The sequence below is a fragment of the Saccoglossus kowalevskii genome, chromosome 14 (genome assembly GCF_978046115.1).
Source record: "Saccoglossus kowalevskii chromosome 14, keSacKowa6.1, whole genome shotgun sequence".
NCBI lineage: Eukaryota > Metazoa > Hemichordata > Enteropneusta > Harrimaniidae > Saccoglossus > Saccoglossus kowalevskii.
This window is the reverse complement of record NC_140654.1, coordinates 21,458,935-21,481,846: the sequence shown is the minus strand read 5'-3', so window position 1 is coordinate 21,481,846 and position 22,912 is coordinate 21,458,935. Positions and strand designations below refer to the sequence as shown.

The 22,912-nt window shown below is 36.6% G+C and overlaps 2 protein-coding genes across 2 annotated transcripts in view; one reads left to right on the top strand and one right to left on the bottom strand.

The window, feature by feature from the left end:
- The first annotated feature begins 6,299 nt into the window (after positions 1 to 6,299).
- On the top strand, positions 6,300 to 12,077 carry LOC100370227 (FAD-dependent oxidoreductase domain-containing protein 2-like). Its single transcript, XM_002738155.3, has 7 exons — positions 6,300 to 6,376; positions 7,672 to 8,352; positions 8,594 to 8,848; positions 9,024 to 9,266; positions 9,447 to 9,660; positions 10,953 to 11,181; positions 11,553 to 12,077. Exons 1-7 carry the CDS (start codon positions 6,349 to 6,351, stop codon positions 11,712 to 11,714), a joined length of 1,812 nt encoding a protein of 603 aa, XP_002738201.1. The 5' UTR covers positions 6,300 to 6,348; the 3' UTR covers positions 11,715 to 12,077.
- A 1,582-nt stretch (positions 12,078 to 13,659) lies between these two features.
- LOC102809951 (protein ABHD13-like) overlaps positions 13,660 to 22,912 on the bottom strand; it is a 31,994-nt gene continuing 22,741 nt past the window's right edge. The window contains exons 5-8 of the mRNA XM_085508026.1: positions 22,124 to 22,377; positions 20,179 to 20,283; positions 18,153 to 18,260; positions 13,660 to 17,068 (exon numbers count right to left, since the gene is read on the bottom strand). Of these exons, the coding sequence (XP_085364152.1) occupies positions 16,976 to 17,068; positions 18,153 to 18,260; positions 20,179 to 20,283; positions 22,124 to 22,377 (560 nt within the window). The 3' untranslated portion in view covers positions 13,660 to 16,975. The remainder of the gene's footprint in view (positions 17,069 to 18,152; positions 18,261 to 20,178; positions 20,284 to 22,123; positions 22,378 to 22,912) is intronic.

Here is a 22,912-nt window from a genome sequence, read left to right as displayed (position 1 = left end):
GGAAGACCAGTGCAGCGGAAAGACCCGGTGACACCAGAAATGTTGGTAGAGTTGTGTTCGAAGTATAAAGACACTGGTGACGTTGCAGTAATTAGAGATATTGCCATGATTACGTTATCTTTTTCAGCATTTCTACGTTTTGATGAGTTGAGTAGAATAAAGTGTAACAACGTGCATTTCCATGGGGAGCATATGACGCTCAGTATTGAGTCTAGTAAAACCGATCAGTATCGGAAAGGAAATGAAATAGTTTTAGCAAAATTGACATCAATTGCATGCCCGTATTTTAATCTTCAAAGATATGTTAATGTATGTAAAATTGATTTGGAGAGTGATTTCTACTTGTTTCAGCCTTTAGTTTTTACAAAGGATTCTGTAAAATGTATTTCAAAAAAAACAAACCTTTAAGTTATACCAGGGCGCGGGAAACCCTTGTCGCAAGATTAAAAGAGGTTGCCGACGATAAACTTAATATTGGGTTACACTCATTACGGTGCGGGGGAGCGACAGCTGCGGCTAATGCCAATGTCAATGAAAGATGTTTTAAACGTCATGGTAGATGGAAATCCGAAACTGCAAAGGACGGATACGTTGAGGATTCACTGGAATCTAGATTGCTTGTATCCAAAAACTTTGGTCTGTAATCAGATATTTTCACTTCCCCTTTCTTTAGTGGAGTCTAAAGCTGCCGCATCTCTGGCTCATCCATCATTATTGAATGAATGAAGTGTAATGGAATTTATTCAATGGTATAAGAGTATAGTGAAGACATATCTTTTCCCTCGGTTCGATAGTATAGAGGGAAAATACTGTCTTCAATGTTACGGTGACAGTAATTGATGAGATGGGTGGGGCAATCAGATAGGGAATAGCGGGAAGCAGTAGGAAGTTAGTCAGTCTAGTCAGCAACTCAGCAGCTCACAGACGTTCAAGTTCAATTACATCAAATATTAATTTTAAAAGTTCATTTAGCTTTGCCCTTATGTGATAACAGTGTAGTCCGACACTGTCCCTGTACTATGTGCTGCATTGCTTTCGGACACAGGTTTCCAGAGAATTTCCCGCAATATAAAGTATAGGGTTTTTATCTCTGGTTTTTCCTGAGTGGCGGGCATAGTATAACAGGGAGATCACAACAAGTAACAGCCCACCCTGGTATAACGTGTCATGTAATAATTTCTTTTTCTATCCACGTCTGTAAATAAAGCTGCCGCATCTCTGGCTCATCCATCAGCCCTCAGCGTTGAAATTGGGGCAGGGGACCAGACTATCGCCACACGAGACTCCAGCTTGTCTCCTATACAATTTTCCTTCCGCCCACTTAATTTTAATATTCATATGACCTTTGCACTGACATCGATAGCCAATCGCATTCGACCGCGGACGTCACTCTAAATAAACAACTGAATAAATTAATATACCATATTTGGAAGATAGCGGGTAAATTCAACGTTGTTGGTGTGTTCCTTCGGGTTCCGAAGTCGCACGAAACGAGTTCATGTTCCGTTATCTTTCGCAAGTAAAACAGGTCGATATGTATTAAACATGGCATTTGTTTTCTTGTTTTAACCCCCTTATTACGCAAGCTTCCGTCGGAGTGGTTTTTTTTTTTCGACGATTTGTGGCATGTTGCAAAACGAACGAAACATTGCGGCATTCTTAGCGGTGGATAAGGGATCGACTATGTCGTCACATTTATGTCTCGTTTGAAAGAGAATAAACAACCGCTCAGAAAAATATGTTGCTAATATTTAAGTGCGGTGCCTTGAAATCGCCTGCCCGACGTCCAAATTTCAAAAGGATGTTCGATTTGCAATGACGACCGTTCATATGTACTAGGCGACGTTACTAATTACTACTAGGGTCGGTGTTTGCATTAAGAATTATAGAACAAAAGATCAGCAAAGCGGTGCTTTTGTCGGCGATTTTGTCAAAGGGAATATTGATAAAATGTTGCAAAACAGAATCGCGAGTTGGGTGAAAAATTGCGCCGGCGGCATTCTCAGCGATGGCGACACCCCAGAAACACCGTGTCACGGTGCATTCGTGCATCACTACACCGAAGAAATACATACATATTGTTGCGGACGACTATTGTAGACTGTGTTCGTGTAGTCTTCGAGTTTGTGGACAGTTAAAGTCGTGTGTGAATTTATTCAAGCCAGGAAAAGCAGGAGGGATAACTTATGGAAATCGTCTTTCCAATTGGATTCAGTGCGACGTTGTGAAAGGAGCGACTCTGTCGTCTCATCTATGTCTAGTTTGTAAGAGAAAGATTGATAGCGCAGAAAAATCCTCCAATAATGTAAAACAGTGGCGTGAAATTGTCATTCTAATATCTCCCAACCTGTGAACGAAAGGGTTAAGCGTGCTGCCTTGAAATCGCCTGCCCGACCACGTTCGAGTTCAAAACGACGTTCCATAACATCGATGTGTTTTAAGACACTGTCCACTGCTGACGCGACAATTTCCTTAGAAATCATTTTGATTTGATTTATGGATGGCGAGCACCGACACTCCGATCCGATGAACTAATCAAAACTAAAATGGCGCGTGTCACGTGACTTTGTTTACTAAAGATAGCGTGGGCGTTTGATTGACACTCAACTCATTAGTATTCCACCAATCACAGCTACATCTACTTTCTGGATGTGCGCAGTCAAATTGTATAGGAGACAAGCTGGAGTCTCGTGTGGCGATAGCGATAACACCAGGACGAATGGTCTGGGGTAGTATTCACCTGACTGTCGCTGAAAAAAAAAACTAAGCAAGTTTGCATGCCCCCATCGACCTAGATAGAAAGTTTGGCAGGATCTCATTTTACCTCCATGGCGAGAGTGACGCGCCTGGTTGACGCTGTGGTAGCCATGATGAATCACATCTATATGTGTTTCAAAATTGTATTTCGAGTATTAAACATAATTAATAATAATATTTCCACTTACACACTTGCAAGAAATGAATTAGAGAACAATTTTACGTATATATTTATAAGTTGTGTTCAGGCTACGCCAAGAAAAAAATTAAAGGCAATGTCTAGCATTATAATAATAACTAATAATAATAACTTTATTACACTACTAAAAAACCTTCAGAGGGTTTTTGTATGGTAAGGAACATACATTTGTAAATACATACAATACATAAGAGATAAAAATAAAATGTTAGCAAAATAAAAGAAAAAAATAAATTAATTACTTTCTGTGGTTTTAAAAATTGTTCTCTTTAAGTATTTTGCTAAAGCTATATTATTCTCCATAATCTTTTTAAATATGGAATTCACATCCATTGTGTAAATATTTATTGCACACTCATCAAACAGTTTTTTTCTTTGTTCTATATAGCCAGTACAAAATAGCAGGAAATGTTTTTCATCTCCTAGTGCTTTAGTGTTACATTTATTACAGTGTCTATTTTCTAATTCTATTTTGGGCTTTGTTCTTCTACCTAATTCTATTTCTAAGTTGTGGTCACTCAGACGGAATTTTGAGAGCATTTTCCTGAGGCTGAAATTTGAAATGTTTTGCAAATAATTTTCCATATTATAGCTTACTTTGAATAGTTTGTATGTTCTCAGTTTTGTTCCCCTATTTTCATTGGTTTCACTGAAATTTAGTTCTTCTCTCCATCTTTGAATATAAAACTCAGATAGTCTGAGTTTTACTTTTTTTAGTATTTGATTCCAATTTTCCATATTGTGATCATTTTTTATTTTAATTAGATCATGTCCCAGTGTAGCATTAATAGTCCTTACCCAGTTTGAATTATTTTTTATCATTTCATCCAGGGCTAATTTTAAAATGTGATTATCTGGCAGACTATATAGTTCATGGCAGTATTTAATTTGAGCCAAATTAATTTTTAATTTTACTGGTAACCTACCAAGTTCTGCTTTCAAACCACTAATTGGCGTCATTTTACTCACTCCTAGGATAAACCTGTAATACCACGAACAAACAAACAAACAAACAAGTCATTCACTACAGAAACTTTTATCGTGTCTTTCCACCTAAAAAAACACACCATTTTATACATGTACGGGCAATGTGGTATGTTCATTGATGTACCGGGTGAAAAAGTCGCAGAAAAGCGAGTTACTCCAAAAACAGAACAAATTACGAAATGCTTTTGTCTCTGCCGTTTCACGTGTATGGCGTTAAGCTCAAATAGAAACAAAATTCTCATTTTAATGGTGACAGAAAACCTAAATTTCAATTGCAGAATAACAGGAAGTGACGCAGAGTCTAAACGTCATTTCTTTTTCGATGTCCCTAAATGTGCTCGCGTTGATTGTTATGTTGGAAATGACATATGTATCAAAATGAACAGTTGCTAATATAATAGAAAATATTCCAAATGGGCATTCAATACAACGGCGTTTTGGACGCCCAATCATGGAGGTAAAAGACTGTATTTTACTAGTACCTCCATGGCCCGATCATTGCAACCTCCGTGGCCCGTTCCAAGCCTTCACTCACACTTCGTTAGCCCGTACCACAGTCTCTCTAAAGAGGGACATTAGTTCATGCTTAGGATCTAGACCGGGTCTTACAACGAATCAGAATCAATCCTAACTTAGAATTTCTTAGCCCGTGGTAAGCGTTCGCGCACGTTGACTGTGGTACGTGCTAACATTTTTGACCTAATAGCCCTTGTTAAGGAGCTGTACGCGAACGCCATTCAATATGTAATACCATATTTTTCAAACAATAATTACGCGACTTGTATATGCTACAATGCAATACAACGTCGTTAATACTCCAATAACAATGCCATTGTATTGAATGCCCATTTGGATTATTTTCTATTAAATTAGCAACTGTTCATTTTGATACATATGGTATTTCCAACATAACAATCAACGCGAGCACATTTAGGGACATCGAGAAAGAAATGACGTTTAGACTCTGCGTCACTTCCTGTTATTCTGCAATCGAAATTTCACCACTAGATGTACTAACATTTCACCCCTAGATATACAATAATTACGCGACTTGTATATGCTACAATGCCTCTTACATGTTATCACTAGAATTACTGCTATATCACCGCTGGGTCTAATACCATTTCACCACTAGATGTACTAACATTTCACCCCTAGATATAGTACCATTTTGCGCTAGTGCTACTCGCACTGACCACTGGTTCTGTGTCGATTTCAAACACCCGTACACATCCGAACCAGGATAGAGGGACTGTGTCCGAACTAAACAAGGGTCGAATAGCCACACCTCCAATTCACACTTGCCCGTCATTGTAGTTGGTGTGATGTTTTTATCGTATCCACGGTTACCAAACCGTGTCTTATCGGACTACGACTATCGATCAGTACAACCCCCCCCCTCACCCCAACCCCAAATAAGCTCATCAACCGACGTTCCAACAAAGAAAACAAAACTGTATGGGTGTTTTGTATGGAATTTATTTGCACTGATTTTTGATGAGTTGAATGTGAAATATAGGAAAAAAAGTATATTCGCTGGATTTTATTTTCACTGAAGCATCCCTTCGTCGAAAATAGCGAAAATAAATGCCAAGCTTACATAAAGTATTCTACAGTACTCCAAAAAACCATACCTCCATGAAAAAACAGAGAAAAATGTAAAATTATGTTTCTCTTGGACGGTTCTTGAGCATGAGATTAAGCTCAAAAATCAACATAATTGCCATTTTAATAGTGACTAAAATTCAGTCTTCAAATACACCCAAAGTGTAATATACTGTATTGAAACTAAATTGTTAATAAAAGTAAGTACTAGTAGGTGTTGTAAATTGTAGACGCTTATTCTGAATAGAGGATGGGGGGGGGGTCGTAGCCACTCATCATTTTGGAGTTTGTAAGCAGTTAACTATAAAATACCCATGATGCTTTATTCATTTAACATTTGGTATTTTCTCTATTATTAACGCTATAATGTTATATTTTTTGAATGTAACGTATCTGGGAACACATATACACATATCCCCTACTAGCACATGTGTACAGAACGGTGAAAGTTGCTTCAGTAACTTATTTTCGGGGGTTGTTTGTAGCATCGAGAGGTTATGGTAGCATCACAGTCCCGGGATAGAGGGACTGTGGTAGCATGTATGAATGACTTTTTCAAGGAAATACACATGCTGGACATCGTGGTCACACATGATCGCGTGATTTCCTGTAGGACTTATATCATGTGTGTTCACACTTACGGGGCAGGTGACTAAACGTGATCGCCTCCATATTTAGTAGTGATTGAAAGAACACGGGGTGCGGCTAACGGAACATGTACGATTATAAAAGAGTTCATCTCACTGCTACGATCACAGTATTCTTTGGGCCACCAAAACATTCTAGATTCTCACGCAGTCATGGCTTCAGAAAATAAGAAGATGCCTGGTAAGTGTAATATTACAAGTATTTGTTTGACCCTTCAGTGCATGTTCTGCCACAAACTACGGTGCCAGTAATTCGCATTCGACATTCTTCTCATATTCGCAGTCCAACAATAACTGGGTCGGGTCTCTAATATCTCCAAGACGACATTTTACCTTATTTTGTCAAACGATACAAGTATTTAACCGTTCAATTTGATTTTAGAGTAGCATTTTAGTATAAAAATGAAAGATGAAAGTTTTTTTTTAAGATTTTAATCAGAACTATTACGTAGTACTATCAGGGGGGAAATCTCTTCCTCTCTGGGTTCTCCACACTTGCCAGGGGGGAAACTCGTCTCGTCTCTCTATCTCGTCCCCTTGAGGTACGGGATCGGGAAAGTCACTTTACTTTACAGTCAAATAAGACACACACAACGAAATACGTTTCAGCTCTCGTCTTAGTCGGTCAATCGAGCACTCTATAAGACACAGCGCCCTGGGGAAAAGTCCCCAAGACTCTCACAAGGCTGAACCAAGACTCGCCCAAGACTGGACTGCCTCAAGGCTCGCCCCTGGACTGGACTCGACTCTCCAGGACTGCACTCTCTCTCTACTGCGTCTAGCGTGGAGTATTTGCCAAGACCAACTCAAACTCTCTTTATTCATTTTCAAAACTCTAACCAATTACAAAGCAGTAAAAAGACTCTAAGGCGTAACCTTCAATCATAAAGCACTGAATACGTCATATCTTTTGATTAATCGTTCACTACATTAATAACTATGAATATAAACTGTCAAAATGGCGACGATTATCTGGTAATTAGTTCCAAATCACTGAGCCAAGTTCCGTCCAAAACTTCAAATAGGCCTACACGATGGCAGAGATAACACAGCAATTCAGCTAATAATCAGCTAATTAAGTCGGTCAACAGATACGCGAAAACAAATTCATGACAGTACCGCGGCAATTTTCCATTTAATGTATGTACAAAGTTTGCTCCATATTAGTTATGTTCCATGTTGATGTAAATCTGAGATTGTTTTAGAATGAATGAATTGCTTAATCTTGGCGACTCTATGCACTAAAAAGGCCACAAGCCGGTTATTATGTATCTCCTAGCCATGGAGGTAAAATGTAAAAGTCTTATACCTCCATGTGTTCGCCAAACGTGCACGTTGCCCAATCTCAATATCATTTTCTCAAATATGAGCATTTTCTTCGTGGTATGAATAAGTGTCCGGCCTAGATCGATTACGAGGTTCTGATCACAACTTGTAATTATGAACACACTCTAACTCATGTTTCTGTTCTTATAGGTCAGTACGACTACATCATTGTTGGTGCAGGTCCAGGTGGCTGTCAGATGGGTTATTTCCTGGAGAAGAAGAAGCGTAGTTACGCCATCTTGGAAATGAATGATTTACCAGGCTCGTTCTTCGCAGAACACCCACGTCATCGTACTTTGATATCGATCAATAAAAGATTCAACCCATTCCCGGAGCCCGAATACAACATGCGACATGACTGGAACTCATTGCTAAGCGATGATCCCGAACTCCACTTTACTAAATACTCCAAAGAGCTGTTCCCCAACGCCGATGATCTGGTTCGCTACATGCAAGATTTTGCCACCAAGTTCAACCTCAATATTCATTACAATACTCGAGTGGAGAAGGTAAAGAAACTGGAAAATCAGGCCAAATCTAGTGAAAATTTCTCTCTTCAAACGTCCAAAGGAGAGTACCGATGCAGAGTTCTGTTAATTGCTACTGGTGCACGTGATGAAAAAGTCCCTAAGAAAATCAAAGGTCACGAACTCATGGAGACGTACTGTAGCCACAGTCTCGACACCGAGAAATACAACGGAAAGAAAGTGTTTATTCTTGGTAATGGCAACAGTGCCTTCGAAGTTGCTAACCATCTGGCTGGAGCAGCTAGTATAATACATATATTTGGTGATCGAAAAGTGAAGCATGCTTGGGACACTCACTTTGTAGGTAAGTAACAAGTGGATAATAATTTAATATTAAATAACTCATCATACAAAACTTGTATGCATACAGTGGCTGGGGTTACTAGTAATCGCGCAATCCCATGCCAAAGATGTGAGAAATGAAATCAACACTCGATAAATATATAATGCATACTTATTGTACATTTCATATATGAGGTGTACTCGTGCATCATGATTTATTTGGTATCGTATAACAACATTCCATATATACCTTTTTTTCACAGGTGATCTTAGAGCAGTTAACGATACGGTACTTGACATGTACCAGTTGAAATCTCTTCACGTTTATCAGGCTGTGAACGTGATAGAAGTGGAGAAAACAGATGAAGGATATGTTCTTACCATTGACGACGTTGTTCCACATTGGCGAGAAAGTCAGGGCCACGTCAGAGTGAAACTACCTCCATATGATCACGTGATCTGCTGCACTGGCTTCAATTACGTTGATTTGTCAATGTTTGACGATAATTGCAAACCAGGTAAAAAAAAAAACTTTCCCTTTCTCCACATTGTAAATACTAACTCGAACGTCAACGCAATCAACATTTAATGGCAATTTAGTAATTATTGTATATCTAGATTTAAACAAGCCTGACTCGCATCTTTTTTCCTCATATGTTCAAAGCGTATGTTCTTTTATTATTCTCAATTTAGTTACCAAACAAGATGACAAGTTTCCAGTTGTTTCCAATACGTGGGAATCCAACATCGACAATATGTATTTTATGGGCACAGTTATGCAGTGCCGCGACAGAAAAGCTGCGTCCGGATTTATTCATGGGTTCCGATACAACGTGCGTACTCTGCACAAGTTCCTTGAAGAACGTTACGAAGAAGTCCCATATCCACGCGAACTTTACCCGCTTGAAATTAACACACTCTCTGACAAGATCTTGGGTAATTGTATCTCACTTTCTTATATTTAAATAATACTAGTACAACGTAACTGAATTGATCGTTTTAAATATACAAAAAAATGTATGCCATCAGCATAAATCAGTCAATAAGAGAAAAACAATTTCGTACGCACAGAATGTGTTGAAGAATAACGTGACTTTATTGTTTTTGTTTATTTAGAACGTGTAAGTGTTAGTGATGGTATATACCAGATGAACAACGAGTTGTGTCACGTGATAGCCATTCCTGACTTCGATCCTAACATGAAAGGAGAAATTAAAGCTGAACTCTACCAAGATTTCCCCAAACCATATGTACTTGACACTGCCATTAAAGGAAGATTCGATAAATACAAGCACGTGTTCGTTATTGTACTCGCGTACGGATTCCAAGAGTAAGTGAAATGCTTGTAGTGTAGATAAACTCTACACACGACGCGATGAGTTAAAAGCTGGAAAACAGAAAATTTAGAAGATTTCTTGATGCTCTTTGATGAACATGTTCATATAGTCAAACTATTTCAAGCAATGTGTCCATAAAGGTGCATCATCTAAAACTAAAAATTAGAAACGTTGAGTTGGACTAAAAATCAAAGGTCATGTTCGTCACATATTCATGGTTAAGGAATCATGCCACCAAAAAAAAATGGCGTCACATAACATTTTTTTTCAAGAAACAAAAATCTTGAAAAAAACTAAAAGTTTACATTTTTGCGCGGGTTTAGGTGAAATTATTTATTTAAAATTATAAATGGCGACACGGATTAAAACAAATGCTACATTATTGTTCATATGAATCTCAAAATTGAAACAATGTTAATTGTGTGAGTTATATAACTAAATTTCATACAATTGATTTGCAAATTTACAGCAGCTGTTTAGATTATAGTTGCGTTCACGCACAGCTCCTTAGCACGGGCTAAGAGGTCAAATTCCTTAGCCCGTGCTAAGAAAACGTGTGTGAACGCTTAGCACGGGCTAAGGAATGCTAAGTACGGGTTAAATCTGATCCGTATTTAAGACGCGGTCTAGACCTTAGCACGAGCTAACGAAGTATGCGCGAACGCTTAGCCCAGGGCTAAGCGCCCTCTGCGGCGACATTTGGGTGTGAAAATTGTCCCATGTTCGTATAACGACAATATTCCACCAGTCATTACTCCGCGCTCGCTTCCACACTAATCGGGTCACTGTAGTAGAGCGTACAGCAGCTCCAATCGTAGACAAAATAAATTTGGTTCGCTGTCTACGACATGCATTAATAAAACGCTGTATTATGTTATGCCGTTGTATACTGTTTATGTGCATCCAAATAAGTTGGATCCGTCTTCTCTCGCGTTCCTGTGCACGTCGCTTCAAAATTAGAACGAAACATGCCAGCAGCAGAAATAGAACCTCGCGCGTATCATCCATTTTTCGTTCGTAAATAGCGGCTTACCAAAGGTCACCGACTAATGGCACCCTTAGCCCGTGCTAACAACTGGCCCTCCCTGTGCGTGGACGCAATTGGGTCTAGCCGAAATGCAAATATGCTAGATAAGCCTAAATCAGCTTAAATCTTAGCCCGTACTTCGTGTAACGTGAACACAACTAATGTAGTTTCCTTGGGAATTTGTTAATTTGAATTACGCTGTGCTATCCCAAATATAGATAATCATCTGTTATATAATCTATTTTTCTCTCTCGCTAGCTTTGGAGAAGACGGTAAACACGCCATGGATTTTGCTCACTTCCCCGAACTGAACGCTACTGATTGTCAGGCATTTCTGCATCCCGTTATTACCTACTACAAGGACGGTGATCTGAAGGACGAACTGAAATTACCCGAGTCGTTAATGCTGAGATTCGACATTCCTTTGACTCTGAACCAAAACCCTGATGTAGGAAATAATAGGCTGAGGAATTTCATAAACAAACAGGTAATTATAGTGACAGTCAGTCACAGCGCTTCTCCTTCATTTACATAATTTCTCTTCACAGTGAGTCACTGCAACTAGTTTGTTGAAGATGCAATGTGCGCAGAACATATAATTTTCAAAATACTGTAGAACACTTTATTTTCGCTTGGAATTTATTTTCGCTGAAGGAATGATTCCGTGAAAATAAAATCCAGCAAATATACTTTTTTTCCCTATATTTCACATTAAACTCATAAAAAATAAGTGAAAATAAATTCCAGGCAAAACGCCCAAAAAGTCTTTTCAGCGAAAATTAATATCAGCGAAAATAAAGTATTCCACAGTAGATGTTGCAACATACCATTATTATCACATTATGTGCTCTATTACAGCTAAATCTGAAGCCCGGGCAACATTTGTATGACGGATTCTTCATGGAGAAAGTGACAGACAGGGTCACTCCCTTCACAGAGGACGAGAAAAGAAGAGTGCCAGACCTTAGTGTATTCAAGACGTGTATTCCATTCAGCATAGACTTAAAACCGGCCCACTAATGTCTAAATATCAACTTCTGGTGCACGAGAAATCATCTATTGGACCGCCGTGAAATTATGTTCATCCTATTGATGCCCTCCTCAACTAAATCTGTTTTAAGATGACCCCCCAAACGAAAGCAATGTCAGTTGTTACTACTGCTATGTTTGTCACAACAATTAAATTACGAGAGTGGATAGCAACCACGATCAAGCCAACATCGGCATTGGATATATACTCACGAATCGCTGCTCTTTTTCATATTATTATTTGTTTAGTAGTAGTACAATGTATTATACAAACCATGTAATTGTTAGATTATTTGAATAACAATGTATATATGTGGTATTGGAGATTAAATTGTAGCAAATCGATAGAACAAATCAGTGCGTGTTGCAATATGAACTTCTGGTGACTTGTATGTGAGTGGCACAAGCGATTGGTGGTTATCTCGTACATTTTATTCTGAATGATTATAATAAAAAGTCGGCCCAACTTTGTAGTCGAAGATACGACCAATGTCGGCCAGCGACACACTTTCATATAGTCTGAAAGGCCAGTCATCTAAACAAAACAGTATACGAGTAATTGCAAGAACAAAAAAAGTTTTGCGGTTTTTAAGTGTACAATGTAATATTTGTAAAGTTTAGAGTAATGACCCCCCACGGACTACCCTCTACACGTAAACTAGCATACCGAACACTATACTATCTTTGCCTCTAAGAAAACTGTTTAAAAAAGGTTGTACATTTCAATACGATTTTATCCAATATGACGGGCAAACTGTTATCAATCACATTGAGATGAGATTATACACTTTTTAGGTCAAGTGTAAAGTTGATCTTCATGGGCAAGACATAGATATTCTTGTCGTAAAGAGTTTCTACAACCAAAGACACTAGAAAAAGAGTGTCTTTGCTACAACTAATTCGTAAGTTGTAGAAATGTAAGTTACGTAAGAGAACAAAACTGGAATTGGAATAATCCGGAGTGACAGCAGAGTTGACCTTCAATGGAAGTGTTATTGTTCAACACAGCAAAATAGTATTCAGTATTTCTCAAAATAGAATACGTTTGACCTTAGACCTACCCTCGTCTATGGTTTCACGTAACAATTTCAACATAGCCCACATAGATAATATAAATAAAAAAAATGTTCAATTTCATAATGTGTAGGAATGTAAATTGAGTTTTCTATATTTTTCGTGGACTGGATGCCTAACTTCGCACGTATGTTGCTAAGCAACGAAAGAGCTGAAAATCGTCGATTGCGCACTGATACGTATTGTGGGTAATAAAGCCACGGTGCATCATCGTTCCTTTATATATCCTACCCTGTGTGACCCCTAAGCCGAAATGGTGCGCCATTGGTGCACAGATTTGCAGCTAGTTGCACATTTTTATAGAAGGACCAAGGAGGAACTTATTGGTGTCGAACGTGTGAAATCACAAAAGATGACGGGACACTAAATACCCAGGGGAGTCATTCTATATGCTGTTACTACCCCATGTGCGTTCCAAATTTAGATAAATACTGTAAAATACATTATTTTAGCTGGAATTAATTTTCGCTGAAAAGACTTTTTTGGGTGTTTTGTATGGAATTTATTTTCACTGATTTTTGACTAGTTGAATGTGAAATATAGGGAAAAAAAGTATATTCGTTGGATTTTATTTTCACTGAATCATTCCTTTAACAAAAATTAATTCCAAGCGAAAATAAAGTATTTTGCAGTACTAAAGTATAACTTTTCACGCACAGTAGTAACTAACGATTTCAAATAATCGGTCCCTCACCGGAGAGCCATTGAAACTGAGCACATACATTAAATTATAAATACAAATTCAACTTATTCAATATTTGTGTCAATTCTGAGATTATCATACCCGATAGAGCTCACACGAATTGCAGTGAATAGCGCCCTCTATTGGCCAGTAGTTACACCTCATAAACACTCAACACACTGAACTAAATAAATTTATTTATTTCCCGTTGCTTATTAAAGGTTAAATACATTTCTTGATTTCTCAGAAAAATTATTTAATTACAAATTCAAGATTTGTACAATACGTATATACAATACATCTATGCTCTCCCCAGAGATAATTTACAAAATTATGTATGGATACCAAATCGCTATAAATTATATTTTTGTTTTTTCAAGTATTTCCCCATATTTTACTTCTATGGAAAACATGGATGCAGGTGTCATAAAAAAAATATCTTGAGTTGCACATTCCTGTAGACAGGAAGTGAATCAACATTGATTGCTCTCACCACAATTCTACTCAATTTGACCTCTGACCTTGAAATGATTTGCTGTGGCGCAACTAGTTGTTCTAATTCACTGGTGTGTAATTGACGCAACAGGAAACTATCAATAGATACAGTGATCTCGAAAAACATCTTATTATTATAGTTATGAAATAGGTATTTTGGTCAAGCAGTAATCAGCTCAATTTCATTTAGAACACTTTCATGTGTTTATCGAGCTGTCCAATGTTCAACAGCATCAGAGTCCAAATGCTACAACAATGCATTTGCCCAAAATCTTGAAATAGACAAAAAATACTAACAAATAATTAATAAATCTGCTGTACTACTAGTATCAAGAAAAAGATATCTATGATACATCAAAGAGGTCTAAAAAAATGTTGATTCTACTGGTACGATAATTTGATAAGCCTGGATGCCTAAATAGTGTTGCCCTGGTTACCCACTTTCTAATCAAATTTGGATTTGCTGCTAATATTTAACCTCCACAGTCTGTGGGTTCACCATGACGTTGCATAGCACAAAAAATTACCCAGAACTCACTATGATTTGTACCATTGGACGTTGATTTTGCTAAAACTTTTTAATGGCTTATAAATTTGGATCTGATTCAATTCTGCTGTATTTGTTTTTGAAAAGTGCATTTTGCAATATGTAATCAAAGTTTGATTAAATAATCAAATAGGTTAAATCAAAAATGGGTTATATAAAAGCTGACAATATAATATGAGGTTATTATGATGATACCTCAAAGTATGCACAAAGACAGTACAGCTGGAGTATCGACCGACGCGCAGTAGAGGTCGATGCGACAGTGTACTGAGTCTTTTCTTTTCAAGGATACATCATAGGAATGCTGAAATCGAAAAAGTTTAGAACATAATCAGCAATCCGGTCAAACTCTGATGGCAGCCATGTTTGTTTTTATTATTGGAGGAAGCTTACGCTTGTGATCATTCCGTATTTGGAATACACACTTCCTTATATGGTAGGATGAAAATACCCTGTGAAATGCCGCAAAACTACGACACGCTGTAACTTATGGCGTTACGGTGACAAATGTATAATAATTGTATTGATTCGTCACAATTTGATTATAAAACAAGAATGAGCCTATTCAATGGCATATGAACAGTAGTATCTAAATAGTCTATAAACATATCAGATACAGAGTGCTTTAAAAATAGATTACATAAACTACTATGACAAGCATTGATTAGGGACTAACCATTCAATGTAACTTAGTGCTTACGTAATAGAACATGACCCACTAAATGAAAGGTAACAAGAAGCATTAATTTGCTGTTCGTTATATAGTTGCAAGTCCCTGTATTCTCCTTTGCATCATCTCCTGAACAGAAAAATGGAAATACATCAATTGTTCATTTTTTAATAAGGTCACTTAGGTCAAAACAAAGACTGTATAATTCAAGGTGCATATTAAACTACCTCATCGTGATATATTGAGTAAGCAAAGTCGAAACACAAAAGCAACCAATGCAGCAATTGTTGAAAATGAGATCGTTGCAATAAATGAGATAGCATAACATGATGCGGTGAACTCGTACAAACTGACGATGTGACGCAACAAGTAATTTAAAATAAAGCAGCGACAGTACAAGTGTTGTCACTGTCAGCCAATCCGTATTCAGACAAAAATGCAGCCAAACAAATTACAAACAAACAAATAATATTAAAAATTACCTCATAATCGCAATAATAAATTGAAATTGTTTGAAATTACTGCTCACCTCTATGGTTTACCTGTATCAGGTTGGTAAAAGTTACAACATACATGCCTCCCAGTCTGCTTATTATGGTAATGTCAGCTTCAATTAAAATTTTGAGAAATGTAATTTAACTAACTAACTAACATTATCGGACAAAGTTGGACGCGATTCTCCTCTGACGGCTGATACAAAGATAATGAAACGCAAAGAATGCAATATTTTATCATATGTTCAATCATCGACAGAGTGTTGAGTTCTCATGGTGCTTACTTGGAATGGAAAACTTAAATATTTAAAAATAATACTTAATTCAGGACTTTAAACTTTCTGGCAGGACTAGTAAAATTTGAAAGTTACCTGTCCTGATGTCTCTGGTACACAATGTTGAGAAATTTAGTTTTATAAACTCCATGAATACTAAAATAGAATAGTTGTTATTTTAAAATACACGAGTGTTTAATAAATGTACAATATAGTCAATACTACTTTTTTCAAGTCATTGCATTGTTTCCCTGCAAAAATGATGTCAAATCTTTCGTCAACTGTCTACATTGGAACTCGAAGAATACTAAATACCGCTCAGTGATTCTTCCTCATGTTACCAGTTTTCTGGTTGCGATGCGATAATCAATAACCGAGGACAAAGTAATGTGTCCATTGCATGCATGATGTAAGTGTGTAAACACAGGATATACACAAGTATCAATCAATTTGATTTCAATGGCAGTGTCATGAGAATTACTGTGCACTGTTTCAACCACGGTTGTTTCTGACACAATGAACACTACAGCACCCTCGGCATGTGTACATGATGAATATACAACAAGAAGCAGTCATACAGCACCTATGGTACTGTGCATGACAAGCGTTCCCACAGACACCACACACCAGCAATGGTCATACTGTTCTGTCCTTGTTTAATTTACACACCACCAGTGTGTTTCTTTGTTGTGATTAAAAGATTTACACAGATTCCCCCTCAGAGTTGTTCAGAAACAAACTTACAAATATACATCAAAGGTGAGACCCTGGAATATGACAGTCCACAAGTCAACCGGTAGCCAGTAAATTTAATCTGACATAGAGCCAGATATCCCTAGTCACAGAAGCTGAAATCACTCAACACCGAGCAACTGTAAAACCCCAAAATCATATACAGAAAGAATTACAGTTGAGATAATTTGAAAAGGAAATAATGATCCACACATGCAAGGTGGTAATAGCTACTTCGTCAAAGACTGGGTAATTTTCGCTCAGGTGCCGAATCCAGAACTATCTAGATATCTTGAAATGCATTGGTTTCTATTATCACTGAGGAATCTACTGTGTGTCCTGAATTCAACCGAGGTCCATGTCGAGATTTGGTGACCTAAGATACATGAAAATAAAAAAAAAGTTAAATATTGAAAAATGTCCACCACCTTTCCACCACCAGACGTTCTTGCCCAAATTCTGCACTTTTTTTTTACATTCTCCAATATTTCTGAAAAAGAACCATAATTTTGAAGCCACCATAAAATTTGAGTCAATTTTCAGTTTTGACTCAAAAAATTATTTTTCCCCTAAGCTTCTGAAGTAAAGTCCAGACTATGAACGGGACGGGACTATTTTGCGAATTTGTGATGTAAAGATGGAACTGGTAGTGAAAGAGTTAAGAAAAAAGTTATTTTATCTTAAGTTGTGGTTTTTGTCACCAAGCCACGCGCAAAATGTGACCAAGTGTGACAAATTATATTATGACAACCCACCTTTAAATCTGTGCAGCATTTCTTTGAATATTATGTAAACAAAATATTCCTCATGTGTTGAACCAATCACATTGGTCCATATCAAACAAGAAGTGATGCCATTACGCATCAGTTTATCAGTATTTCTACACCTCAGGTAACCTCAAAGTACTGTAGTGGTTTCATACAAGGTCTTGCGTAATATTTTATTTATGGAACATGTCGTTAGGGATTACACTTCGTGAAGGCAAGAAGACAACTGCCTCATTGTCCAAGAAGTTTATAATGGTATATTTCCGAAATACAGATTTTCTCAATGCTATTTCAATACACTAAAACAATTTTATGAAATTTACCTCCAAAATGGGTCCAATCTCATCCCAAATATTTAAGTCATGTGAAATACCCCACAACTCAACAAATCATGCCCCAGGCACAGCACCCTCATACCATGGCCATGTGCCCGCTTACCCTGGGGAACAGATCCTCTGGCAACCATAAAATTCTGATCACATGCGGCCAGCCTTCAACTGTGACCTGTCTGATAGTAATTTTGGCCCCAAGGAAGCCATATAATGCTACATTTTAAATTAGAATTATCAAAAATATCCCCCCCCCCCACTTGGTTGCGCTGCTGAATTGTAGTGCCCCCCTCCTGCAGTTTTTTTCTAGAAAAGACCCTGATGCCTCAATTCTTGGCAACTTCAGATCTTGTAGATGTCTTACCTCGATAATAAACTGACATATTGTCTCAAAATACCCTTCACTCTGCCATGTTTCATTGTGTGTTCCATTTTCAAATTTGGCTAGTCTCTTCATCACAGAAATTGAAGTCTGAAAAAAAACACAAAAATGAATATTTCAATATTGTGACAAGCAACTATCAGTTTACCAAGTAATATGTCATTGTCAACTCGATATCCACTGTAAACTGCTTCGAGAAATTTTGGCAACTTGATGAGTCAATGGCATTTGTCGATGAGAGGGACAATAATCCACTATAATTTCCCTAATTATTACTGTGGTATTCGTTTGTATTATTGATTCAATATTATTCAATTGTGTTTCAGTGCTTTCTTGAATTTCTTAAATTGTTATTGTGTTTATTCAATTCAATTGTCTTTATTACATGTTTAACTCGAAGAGAACTAGCACAAAGAACTATAGCAGATGCCATTTCAATGCTATTCTCTTATTAACCAATCATAGCTCATAGCACTATGAACCAATCAGCACCAAGCCCTGATCCTACCAAGGCTATAAAAGGCCTGAATACTTGTTTTAGAAAGTGAGTACATGTAAGCTTTTCCAGTGACAAGTGATAAAAGCAGTTTCTTGATACCGTTTATTTGTTTCCTGTTCCTTTGATAAACAGTCCCTTGTTTTACATGCCTTGAACTTAACGCTCATTAGGATTGATAAGTGTGAAACCCTATTCTCAACCCCCCCCCCCCCCCCCAGCATTTGTGAGGTTCACATTTTGCAACTATATACCTTTAGGTAGTTACAAATTAGTACCTCACACATTGAAACAGGAACAGCGTCCCTGCAAACACAATAGACACAACGCCCTCTCTCATACAACAGGAGTAATTCATTACAAACTTTTGTTTTTAGTTAACAATAAGCAGACTTGAATGTTATGTGACTGTGTAACCCATGTGGAAATGCACAGGCACATGTGGGAGTGTCCCAACGCATGCAGGAACAAACAAGGGGAAATAAGTGATGCATGGGTCAGCACAGCAATCCTTGTACTGTATAATGTTTATTTATGCTAAAAATTTGAAACAGAGTCGCGATTTATCAGCTATGCACACTTTTTATGATTGCTGCACAGGCATTTCGATGAGTCGAGTCCGCCATGTTTACTAATGTTGGTTAGCATTCAACAATAGGACAATACCATTTGATTCACAGGGGTGGCAATGCTACATATTAACTTCAGAGCATGGCTAGCTTTATTTTGAAAAAATCCATTTTACACTGAATTTCATTTTAGGCATGATTGATTGATCCCGTATAGAATTTCATATCAGTTTGACCTTTGACCCATTATGAAAATTATAAAAACGTTCAGTGCAAAACACAGTAATGATGATAGTAGTATTAAAAATATTTATCTGCTAACGTTTTAAATATATTTAAAGGATCTATGTTTCATCATAGACCCTCTTTTGTTTCATGTAAATTAGTCATGATTGAGAGAAAGAGGCAGAGATTCATGGGTAATGGTCATTACTCAAAGTCTTTACTAGCCAATGAAGACTTCTGCTGATTATAATGTAGCATGGGGTAAATGATTTATAAATTTTCAAAAAAAAAATGTTCTTGAGAAAGTAAAATACAGAAATACAGTTTGTCCTCGCTCAATTATTTAGTAACATTTCTCTTTCGGATCACTCAAAAAAGTTTGAAGTTAAAAATCAGCAAACATATTTTACAAGGACACCAATGTATCATGAGTGTGACAGTTTTTTTTTTTGTTTTTTTGTTTTTTTGGAAGACATTTTAATTTGAGACGATCGGTGAGACAGTGATTGACGTTCCACATAATTACAAAATATTCTATCAAATCATGAAGTGTTAGTCACTGTACACTGCATGTTTAAATTCCCTGTTATCAAACATAATTTATTCGTGCTGTAGACATGTACATTTCATGAGACAAATATCGAACGTGATGAGATACAATAATTGCGGAGTTTCAATTTATGATCGTAAACTTTATAAAAAAGATAAAATAACCGACCTGGAAAAGTAACTGCATCATTCTTGGTGGTATAAGTTCGTCTCGCATTCCTGACAAAAACAGCGTCGGTGCTTTCACACGGTGGATTTTTCTAATGTTGGTATACTGTAGACAGGAATATAGAAGGTGTACAAAGTTTAACAACAGATAAGAAGAGAAGCGGCCAAAGAAGCATGTTCATGAGCACATATTACCAGTATATAAAAGGTGGTGATCATCACAATCATACGTGTTCTATCAGAATTTTTGGGTACTGTATCTAGAATACTTTATTTTAGTTTGGAAAATAATTTTCGCTATTTTTGCTGAAGGAGTGAAAATAAATTTCATACAAAACATCCAAAAAGTCTTTTCAGTGAAAATTAATTCTAGCTGAAATAAAGTATTTTACAGTAATTAGACAACGTATTTGATTAACACACCCATCGCCATAGTAAGATGTATTTCACGCCAACATTTTTTTTGCATTTTTCTAATATTCTTCAATATTTCTGGATCTTAACTTTGGAGCCAACATACTGGTACAAAATTTGAGTCAATTTTCAGTTTTTACTCAAAAACTTTAGTTGTTTTTGTCCCAATCTTCTGAAGGGAAGTGCAGACTATAAATAGGACTATTTTGTGAATTTATGATGAAAAGAGGAAACTGGTGGTGAAAAGGTCATGGTATAAGTCAATGCTGGAATGAGGTTAGATCATATAAATGAAAGGTACATGCAACTTTTATCTCTAACATTTTCACAAATCTCCAAAAAGTGGCATTACTTTTCGCACAAAATATAAGTCATACCTCCATAAAAAGGTGATTTTTAAGCTATTTATTTAATATCGTTGAGAGCCTCCTGAGTTATTCATTGATTTGTTTATTGATTTAATGTTGCAAGTTAGGTGTTGATCTTGTCAGCTATTTTCATAACCTTTGACCTTGTACCAGTAACTAAGACTAAAAACTCATTGCTATGAAAATGGAATCTTCCACTTTGAGTTGAACCAATCACAGTTCAACATTGTACTTTGAGAACATTATACAAATACTCCAAGCTACCAGATTTTCAGAGGGAGTAGTTCTCGTTTTGACCTCAATGTACAGTGATGTGTGGCAATAAATAGGACCTCATGGATCTCTGATTTTGAGTTTATGTCTTTTTGAACTCTACTCTACTCTACACAATGCAAGCCTATTATGCAACCCACTACATTTATACCACAGAATTCTAATTTAATATTTCTCAAATTGTTTTTTTACATGTGGTGAGATTGTCATGAATTTGCAGAAAATTCTAATTTAATAATATTTATTAATAATAATAATAATAATAATAATAACTTTATTACACTACTATGCCATCAGAGGGCGCAGTATGGTAAATAAAATACAAATCAGAAAAAAATAGAGTAGCTAAACTATGAGGTAAAATTAAAAATAAAAGATGTTAAAAGCTTAATAGGAAAAACAAATTAAGGATAGTTACAGGATTCTCCCAATGTAGAGGTGATAGCTATCATATACCTGATTTCTGTTTTGCCTTATTTAGAAACTTTGCCAGGGGTATAAAGCACGTCATTATTTTAATGAAATTGTCTGTTTTATTTAGTTTATTTTTAATTCCTATTTCTTGAAGCATCTCTCCTCTTTCTTTATCGAGAAATTCACAATCTAGGATAAAATGTTGTTCGTCTTCAACTGAATTTGTATGACATTTTTTACAAAATCGCTCTACCGCAGGAATTTTTAGTCGTTGTTGTCTGCCTCTTTCAATTTCTACATTATGATCACTAAGCCTATATTTACTTGCAATTCTCTGAATGTTTTAATGCTTAAGAATGCTTTAACATGAATTGTATAGAAGTTGTTTCAAAAATGTAAATTTTTGCCTTTCTTTATGCAGTTTTTATTTTTAACTCAAATTAATTGAAACGATTGAAATAAAAAATAATTTCTTACCTTATTTTTATGACACCAAAGAGGAATCCACTTCAGAATTGGAATCCGGAAAAGAACTTTTGCTACATCTGGTATACTTGTAAATGTATTTTCAACAATGAGAGCACATAGTTTGTCTCTGTACTTGGGAGAGGATGCCACATTGATTGCAACAGCGCCTCCTAGAGATCTCCCAAAGAGGATAATTTTTGACGGATCAATATCACTTCTTTTTAGGAGGTAGTCAAAAGCGGATTCAGCATCAATGTATAAACCTGTGATGAAATGAAAAATGGTTAAACCGAAACCATGCAACAGACCTTATAGTATAGTATAGTATATTTTATTTGACACTAAATAATATATTTTGTTACATTATCTGTGGTCAAAAGACATTAAATATAATAAAACACAAGTACACACACGAGACAAAAGAAAATACATAAATAACTAAAGTCTAAGTAAAATTACTTATAGTAAAATAGTATGCTGTCAATAAATTTGCTAGCACTATTGGCAATGAACCCATCTCTCGAACTTAAAATTTCTGTAAACATTTGTTGTTTTGATAGTTTAAGGATACTTTCATTATAAATGCTAACTGTATTCAGAAATTCAGTACGAGCATTTGTTATTCCAGTATGGTTGCAGTCTAAAAGTGCATGGATTTCATTGCCAATAGCCCCATTGTTACAAAGTTGGCACTTTCTTTCCTCTGGAGGTATCCCTTGATATCTAAGTTTTTCAATTGGTAGGGTATGTGCAGATATCCTAGATATGTAAATGGTTTCTGAGATTTCGTAACAGAGC

Excerpts from the sequence above, each read along its gene's own strand:
- LOC100370227 (XM_002738155.3), top strand. The coding sequence starts at position 6,349 with ATGGCTTCAGAAAATAAGAAGATGCCTG. Across the intron at positions 6,377-7,671 it reads AGAAAATAAGAAGATGCCTG|GTCAGTACGACTACATCATT; the intron begins GTAAGTGTAATA and ends CTGTTCTTATAG. Across the intron at positions 9,661-10,952 it reads CTCGCGTACGGATTCCAAGA|CTTTGGAGAAGACGGTAAAC; the intron begins GTAAGTGAAATG and ends CTCTCTCGCTAG.